Source organism: Palaemon carinicauda, chromosome 6, assembly GCF_036898095.1.
Source record: "Palaemon carinicauda isolate YSFRI2023 chromosome 6, ASM3689809v2, whole genome shotgun sequence".
NCBI classification, from domain to species: domain Eukaryota; kingdom Metazoa; phylum Arthropoda; class Malacostraca; order Decapoda; family Palaemonidae; genus Palaemon; species Palaemon carinicauda.
In genome coordinates, this window is record NC_090730.1 from 118,046,900 (window position 1) to 118,056,899 (window position 10,000).

At 32.2% G+C, this 10,000-nt stretch overlaps 1 protein-coding gene across 2 annotated transcripts in view; it reads right to left on the minus strand.

The window, feature by feature from the left end:
• Nucleotides 1-10,000, minus strand: part of LOC137642180 (uncharacterized) — a 667,115-nt gene that overhangs the window by 94,748 nt on the left and 562,367 nt on the right. For both annotated transcript variants that reach the window (XM_068374728.1, XM_068374727.1), the window contains exon 3: nucleotides 7,949-8,154. In XM_068374728.1, the coding sequence (XP_068230829.1) occupies nucleotides 7,949-8,154 (206 nt within the window). The remainder of the gene's footprint in view (nucleotides 1-7,948; nucleotides 8,155-10,000) is intronic.

Genomic DNA, 10,000 nt, shown 5'->3' on the forward strand with positions numbered 1-10,000 from the left:
CAAGTTTATATCTAAGTAATTTTGATATGATTTCTGTTTTCAAGAATTTTTTCAACTTTGGAAGTCTTTGAATTCAAAATGGCATTCCAGAACTTTACCTCTTCGGTTTAATGTATCAATTTACAGACTAGGAACTTATGTACTGGTTTCCCCCGCTACAAAAAATATTTTTTTTGCAATTCGGTAACATAACAGAAAATGCGAACCGTGAACTTACAGTACGAGTGCTTCTTCAGCATCGCCCAAACGCCAAACAAACCATCAATGGTAATTTTAGTCATACAATACCTTACCACTAAATAGGCCGAAGTTTTCATCAGTTTTCTGAAATGTAATTTAGTTCTTAACATGAAATTTAATGAAAAAAAAACTGTTTACCCTTTTTTTCAATTATTCCTGTTTTGCTTTGAATTCCAATTAAATGATGGATATTTTAGCAATTTTAAACGTTTTTTTTTTTTCAGAGAATCTTTAACTTCATATGTTGATATAATTTTAGTTTCGGCCAAATTTTCATAGATTCCTTTTATATTTGTATATTTTGAAAGATTTTAATGTATCTTATTTATATCTCTACTTTCATAGACTTAGAAACTGAACTTTGTTCAGAAATGTCAACTGATTCGAAAATATTTATCTCTTTGAAATGAGGGAAGTGTTTGCGGTTGCATCCCTATTGGCCTTCGGCATGCTAGAAGGGGACTTACCTCTGATTATGTACATAATATATATATATATATATATATATATATATATATATATATATTATATAGATATAGATATATCTATATATATCTATATATATATTATATATATATATATATTATATAGATATAGATATATCTATATATATCTATATATATTATATATATATATCTATATATATATATATATATATATATATATATATATATATATATATATATATATATGAGAGCAAACGAATAAAAAGAGATACATTCGCAGCCTACCAAGCATGAAAATGTATAAAAGGTGACTTTTTCTTTTTTCCTCTACCTGCAGACCCAATCTCATTTAAATTAGGAAAGTGATTACTATTTTTTTTCTTTTCGGTTAGATAATTTATCGAGAGAGAGAGAGAGTTGAGCCTCCAATGGAGTAATAGGGATGTAATAGGGATGTGCTTGAAAAACGGGCACCAATTACTGTTATAATTGGATTTGTGATACACCCTTAGATTTTAGTGATTTTTTTTACTATTATTATTTACCACAAACTATGAGGTATCTTATTTTCTTTTTCTTTTAGGTGAAAATTAATGCATATGTTTATGAGAAATTTGAATAAGATATGATATCTTTAATCATGGATTTGCTGGGGTTATTTGAATGAAAAACTTTAAATATACAGAGAATTAGGGAAAGCTACGAGAAATAGGGAACTGTTTCAGGAACACTTCCGTTTCACTCATTTGGAATGGATCATCATTGTCTGGCATGATATTTAAACATGGTATTTTGAAATGACTTAGATCTCTATCTCCTTTTATTTATAATGACACGTGTTTGTTCTTAGTTTTAAGTGAAATGGCAATGCGGATTAAAGTAGATTACTTTAAGTATGTTAACACTCTTGTTATCATCCGTGTAAATTATTTCCTTGTTTTTTTCGATTATAAGCAATGTGAAATATGGAAATGTTTCTCTTTTCCGTGAGAAGTGTGTTATCACTGTAATTACGAAAATGATTCCCTCACAAATGATTCTCTCAAAGAAGAACAAAGACACTTTGAATTACTAGCGAACAGGGTATCGATCAGTAATATCAATTTTAGGCAAATGGAAGTTGTTAAAGACAAAATAGAATATATTAAAGATGGAATAAGTGAGGGGTTAACAATTAGGCTAAATGCAGCATAAAGGTTAAATGGAGAGCGAGTGTATGCTCATTTATTGGGGAAAGGGAAACTCATGGAAGAAAATATATCATAAGAGATTTGCGGTAGCAGAATGGTTTAACACTACATTATACTAATGCACTTGCTAATCATGTAAGGACATGAAAATCTATACTTCAAGCTGAGTACAGACTCAGAGTCACAAGACCATTTTCATATATCTATTGACAACATTATTAACAAGGAAGGCAATGAATCGTTATATAATATTGTAACTGCGGAAGAGGTATTAAATAATTTGAAAATTGTGAGTATAGATAAAACACCTGAAGAGGATGGGCTCATGTTGAGGTTAACTTGAAAATATGGAGTGTTACAAAACCACCAAAACTTAAATATTATAAAACTGTTTAACAGAGTTTGAAGGGCATGGATGCATGTTGCATTGCTGAAAATGATTATAAATATATTGCAAGAATAAGGACAAAAAAAAATTGTATCTAAGGAGTAATTTTATTCTGTGAAAGGAATGTCGAAATTATTGTGTAATATACGAATCAGATATCATATGTTATGTCAGTGCAAATAGTTTCAACCTTACTCTGGTCAATCTGGACTGGAGCAAAGCCTTTGAAAGGGTAAATTTAGATATAAGAAATATCTGCCCCCGTACCAAACGTAGCAACAGGAGAAGTAAAGAAAGTATTAAAAGGCATGAAAAGAGGCAAGGCACCAGGGGAAGATAGCTTAACTGATAATAGATGCAGGAGATATCTCAGTAGCAATAATCGCTGAAGTTTACACAAAATTTCTGCAAGAATGTTCTATACCTACAGCTTGGTAAATCTTTTTTATGATACTATTTTACAAAAAGGGAGACATAAAGGAACTGAAAAATCATCGTCCAATAAGTTTAATCTTAGTAATATAATACATATTTACGTAGATTATATTAAGTCGAATAGAAAGACAGCTAAACTTTAATCAATTAAGAGAGCAGGCATGATCTAGAAGTTGGTATTCAACAACTGATCATATGCATGTAATTAATCAGCTAATGGAAAAATCATCAGATTATGGCAAACCACTATATATTTCATTTATAGACTATGAGAAATCTAATGATTCTGTCAAAATTTCAGCAGTAATGAAAGTCCTTCAAAGAAATTGAATAGATGAATCCTATGTTACAACACCTGAAGATATCTATATAGCAAGTACAGCTATCCTAAAACTACTTAAAGATAGCAAGAAAATCCCGATTGAGAAAGGACTAAGAAAGGGAGATCCAATCTCTTCCATACTCACAGCTTGCCTAAAATAATGTTTTAAGAATATAGATTTGAGAAATTTAGGAATTAATATTGATGAGGAATGCTCTAACAACTTGAGATTTACAGTTGACAGTTCTGCTGTTTATTGAATCATGTGAGGAATTGAAAAATGATGATAGAAGATTTTAAAGAAGAAATATAAGTCTAGGAACAAATATTAATAAAATTAGAATATTGTACAATGAAAATGCAGAGGGTTATGGACGAAGCTCTAGAGATTTAATAAAAATGCGTGCTTAGAACAGACAGTAAGTGGTTCCCCAGGACATGAGACCAAAATTAAAAGAAGGATAAACTCAGGATGAAGAGCTTTGGGTAAACCATATAAGATTATGAAAATTAAAATGCCACTCTACCCAAAAAGAAAATCGTTTAGTAATCATGTGGTCCTGGCAGAATTAACTTACGCATCGGAAACTTACCAAAGCCTTAGAACATTTGCAAGTTACAACTCAAAGAGCTATGGAAAGAGTAATGATGGGGTAGAGACAGAAAAGTCGAGGATATTCTAATTACATGAAAGAAAAATAAATGGACATGGGCAGGGCATATAATGAGAATGACAGATAAAAGATAAACGTTAGGAATAACAGAACGGGTCCCTCGAGATTGCAAAAGAAGCAGGGACAGGAAGAGAAGACGAGCTAAGAAAATTTGTGGGTATAAAGTGTATTAGGAAGAGACCTTATACAGACAAGAGTGGAAGGATATGTAGGAAATCTTTGTCCTGCAGTGGACTAGTAACGGCTGATGATGGCGATGATGAGGATGATATATGTATATATATATATATATATATATATATATATATATATATATATATATATATATATATATATATATATATATATATATATATATGTACCTAATGTGAGAGTGAATACACATACATGTATATTTACATATATATATATATACACACACACAGATATATATATATATATGTATGTGTATATATATATATATATGTATGTATATATATATGCATATATATATATATATGTATATATATATATGTATATATATATATATATATATATATATATATATATATATATATATATAAAGAACCCTGATAGGTATATGAGTGATTAAAAGTTGATAAACCAGGTTAAGGTCTAATATTGATATTCATTTTTCAGTTCATGAGGTTTTTCCAATGAAATGTTGAACAGTCATTGTCCATTTCCTCAGCCATGCTATGGATATTCGCTTTATATTATGGTCATATTTATGTTATCCAGAGGTATTGCATAAATAAGAAATTTATCCTTTTACATTCAAGCTTTTCAAGCTCCATATCCTTTTTAGTTTTTTGCAGATCAAGTTTTCGATCATGCTCCTGTCATTTGTCTGTCATCTAATATTTTTAATAAACACGAGAAATCCTATTAATATGACCACAAAGGATTATAGTATTGTGTCATATGAAATGTAGCCTGGATTCCTTGGAATATTGTTCGGGATATTCATAACCACACAAATTACTCAGCACTGTGGTTTAAGCTACTTTTGTTAATAGAGCATAGCTTGCATATCCCTTATAGAGAGTGTTATTGCTAATTAAAAACATAGCATTATTACATTATAGAATAATACGATGATGAGGGCTCATTATTTATCGTCAAATCCTAACCGTGATTATCTGGACTTTATGGCCTCTTTATATCTCCATAATGATCTTAATGATGATGAAATAAAGAAGGGCAATAAGGCTTAAAGCCACTTTTTTGCATAGTAGAGGTAAGAATAAATGCATTGTTTAATTTTCACTTATGAATTGTGGAAATGTAAGCTTGTCACTTTCATTTTTAGTAACGTCAACTTAAAATTGTGTTTTTCTCTTCATTTCCTTGTATAATTTTAGCGAGGAACCAATGCTACGCAATTTTATATCGCAATTAATTTCCATTATTTTTGTCCGTCTTACAATTCAAGCTTTGATATTCTCATCATTTCTGTGAAATAAGGTTTCTCACTGGTACTACAGTGCAGGAACTTGTCACAAATAACATTATCATTTACTTCCACGTTTGAATCATAATGATGAAATAACTCCATAATCTTGTCTTCACTATCAACGTGGTGGTGAGCTTATACAATTGCTCTTCCTAGCACGCACTTGCTATCACACACACACCCAAAGATACACATACACACACACACACACACGTGTCTCACCTTCTTGAAACGGACTTTGACATGACTAGCCTAGGAAAGAAATACAAGACCAATATACATGTGTCGCGTTAGAGGAAGAAAAAACGTCTCTCACGTTTAATTTGTCCTCGAAATATCAAAGACTGAAGAAAGGTCGCGGTTGTCCAATAAAGGCCGAGACGCGAGCGCCAGAAGGCGGCACTTGAGTGACGGCGAATCGACACGTCCTGAAGGGTGTCGCGAGGAAGTTGTGGTATCCATGGTTAACAGGAAGTCTTAGAACTTCACAGATGTCCTTCGGGGATATCTTACGTTTATTTGTGAGATTTTTCGTTCGTTCGTGAATCTACGCTATAGTATTTTTCGTCAGGTCAGGATATGACGATGAATGGTTTTCAATGAAAATTAAATAAAAATTTCCTATCGTCAATTAATTCTCCCTACTGTTCATGCCAACCCAGTTAAAGCACAGCGTAAATTGTTGTTTTCAAAACCCTGTTTTATTATTACCGGTACTCTATTCGGGAATTTTATTATTTGCAGGTAGGACCTACAAATCTATAAAAAAAAATCGCTATTTATAACACCAAGTACAGAATATAACTTGGCATATTACAAGAGGACAGGATAATCCACTTATGTAACAGTATCAGTCTCATATTTCACTGATATATAACTCGATTTACTTTGCTATATTCGGTCCTATATAACTCAATGTTTTACGTCCTTTTAGTTATGGTGTATTAACGCCTGTGTAATAGTGAAGGAACCTTAACTGAAAGAGAAACATATTCAGTTACATATAGACAAAAAAAGTTAAACACACTCAGTTATGTAACAGGGGGTGTGAATTGAAACAGATAATCGTATATGAATTGTCATTGCGTTGTGTAATAATGAATCTTGCTTTTTCTCTATGGTGGTATATAACTGTGTATACTTTCCTATAACTGGTGTTATATAACTAGTAATGCTGTTAGTTTTGCCTATTCTCTCCAGGCACAGACACACAATAATGGGGTGTCTGTAACCTGACCTGCAACGAAAGGTAATGTCTGCCATGACATCTTAGACTAATAGGGAATTTCCTTTAATGATAAGTATTTTGCCAGGCCAAGGACTTGAACCTACGACCGATAGAAATAAGAAGAAACGTCAGACTGTTTGGGCCACTCTTTATAACCACGTAGTGTAAACAGTCTAATGTTTATCCTTAGTTCTATCGACCAAAGGTTCGAGTTTTAGCCGGGCAGGAATATTCATCATTAAATGAATTCCCTCCTTGGCAAAGCGAATTGTATTATTCAAAAGTACTTGCGGCTTAATAAAAAAATTAAAATGTGTATATATATACACGTGTGTATATATATATATATATATATATATATATGTATGTTTATATATATGTATATATATATGCATATATATGTATATATTTATATAAATATATATATGTATATATATGTATATATTTATATAAATATATATATGTATATATATTTCTATATATATATGTATATATATATATGTTTGTGTATTTATATATAGATATATGTATATGTGTATATATATGATTTATATATATATATATGTGTGTGTGTGCGTGTATTTATATATAGATATATGTATATATATATATTTATGCATAAATATATGTATATATATACATATACATAAATATATATATGCATATATACACGCACACACACACACACACACATATATATATATATATATATATATATATATATATATATATATACATACACATATATAAAAGGTGAGCTTCCCGATGACCTCAGATGAATGAGATTGTAGAAAAGCGAATATATGACCAATATAAAACACACCCTAGTTTAAATTAAGATTTCCACCTTTGGTACAGGAAAATAACATTTTTTCCATAATATTTATTATGGTGTAGTCATTATTGTGGATTATTGTGTTGCGTTTTGACCAGTTGTGACGAAAAGGACAGCCAAGGCATTTGCTTACTCTTAAGATTTTTTCTCCTATTTTGTTTCATAGATATATGGTCAACATAGAGTAATTCACATCCTGAGTATGGGACATCATATACAGGTATATGTGTAATTATAATTTCAATGTTTTAACGGTCACTCATGAGTGCCAGAAGCAATTCCCTGGACAATACCATAGAAACTCACCATATACAGTACATATATCGTCAGTGCCCAAGCACCCTTTCCATAAAAAAGGGCCCTTGGAGGAGCAGGCAATAGCTGCTGTTGAATCAGCAGGTAGACCTGTAAGCTCCTGAAAACCTCTATCTCTATTTCACATGGACGGTGAGGTTTCGGACACTTATAAATAACCGAGCTTGAGTGGGGCTTTAGTCAAGGATGTTTCCAATAGGGTACTATAACCCATTCTAAGAGATATTCTCCTTTAGCTACTAACATTTATGACAATAACACTTATTAATCATGCAAATATTTCCTTTCACTGTAATTTCTACCTTTATTTTTATTTCTTTAAATAATTTTATCATTTTCTTAGCAATAGAATAATGATTTTCATTAAAAGAATCAATGTACATTATATTTTGAATAACAGGCATAAAAGGAGTACTTACGATAACCCTGATGCCTTTCACTTCGAAGGACTTCTTGGGTACGGGATTCTTCGGGATGTACTGGTAGAATTGGTCATTGTCCCGCCACCATTTGATTGAATAGAGAGAATTAGGGTCTGTCCAGGGAAAGGTGCACTCTAGCTCAACGTCCTGACCTATAAAGGCCACACGGGGGACATTGACCTTCAGCGTATCTTTATTCACGGCTGGAATAAGAAAGAATTGATGTTCAGTCTTCAAAAGTATATAACTTAAGGCCAAAGTATATTACTTACGGCCAAAGGGTAGGAAGTGTGTAAATGTGCAAATGTCTAATGTGATATTGTGCAATAATGCATATGAATCAGGAATCAATGTAAAATTTTGAATACACTTCTTTGATATCTACAAAGTCAGTTTGCTTCTATTTGCATGTAGCCTACTCAATTTATCAAATGTAGTTAAAGGAAGTATACTCTTAACAAGATTCTAAAGGCTACTGAAAAAAATTAGGAACCAACAATTTACGTAATAATAAAACTAGAAACATATTAAAACCTTCATATATATGGTGCAGCAATGTGTAGACTATAGAAATCCCCTTTTGATTGCAATGACCAATTTTGTGGAGAGTCTTGCATTATTATGGAGTTCCTCTTAAATATGTAAATTTGATTAAGTCTATTAATGAGCATAGCAACAGTAAAGTTAATGTTAATGGAATCCTATCAAATGAATTCCCAGTGAACATTGGAGTACTCCTAGGGAATATGGTGTTATATATGATGTTTATCCTCCTCTTGGATTTTATAATGCATATAACAGGTGGGGATGGGGGAAAAGGATTGTACTGGATTGGTAACGGGAAATTAGCTGACCCAGAGTATGCTGATGACGTCTTATTAGCAGAAGACCACAGGACTTGCAAAACGTGCTTACCAGAAGGCATAAAATATCAAATGAGGGGTTGTGGGTGATCAAGATAAATAGAAGAAAGATAGATGCTAGAACAGAATATGCAATGGAAGATGAAATGTCATTGGAAGGAGAAATGATTAATAAGGTTGAATCATTTAAATATTTAGGAACAATGATATCAAATACAGTATCTTTAGAATTAGAGTTTAATGAAAGATTCAAAAAAGCAAATCAGACAATGACTAGGTTAAGTAAAGTTTGGAAATCATGTCGCCTGAAATTACATCTAAAAATCAGGTTATATATCAGTTTAGTGGGATCGGTGTTACTGTATGGACATAACTCGTCGTGTAACAATGAAACAATATCCAACAGGTTTTGTAAATTTGAGAACAAAGCCCACAGAAAAATATTGGGAGTTGAATGGCAGGGGAGGATTAGAAATTAAACTATATGAGAGATTACCCGAGTGCCTCATGGGGATGATATCATGGAGAGAGTTAGATAAGAGATTGTTTGGGCATGCTCTTTGCACTCCCCAAAAGGTATTAGTTCACCAAACTGAGCTCCACAAAGCATTAGGAGAGTTAGAAGACCCAGACCTACGTGGCTGAGGACTATGAAACGTGAAGTAGGAGATGATGAATGGAGAAGTATTGACTTAAAAGTTCAAGATAAAGACGACTGGCGAAATGTAACTGAGGCCCTTTGCGTCAATAGGCGTAGGAGGAGATGATGCATATATATATTATTATTATTATTATTAAATGCTAAGCTACAACCCTAGTTGGAAAAGCAGGATGCTATAAGCCCAGGGGCCCCAACAGGGAAAATAGCCCAGTGAGGAAAGGAAATAAGGAAAAATGAAATATTTTAGGAATAGTAACAATATTCAAATAAATATTTCCTATTTAAACAATAAAAACTTTAAGAGAACAAGAGGAAGAGGAACTAGATAGAAAAGTGTGCTCGAGTGTACCCTCAAGCAAGAGAACTCTAACCCAAGGCAGTGTAAGACCATGGTACAGAGGCTATGGCACTACCCAAGACTAGAGAACAATGGTTTGATTTTGGAGTGTCCTTCTCCTAGAAGAGCTGCTTACCATAGCTAAAGAGTCTCTTCTACCCTTACCAAGAGGAAAGTAGTCACTGAAC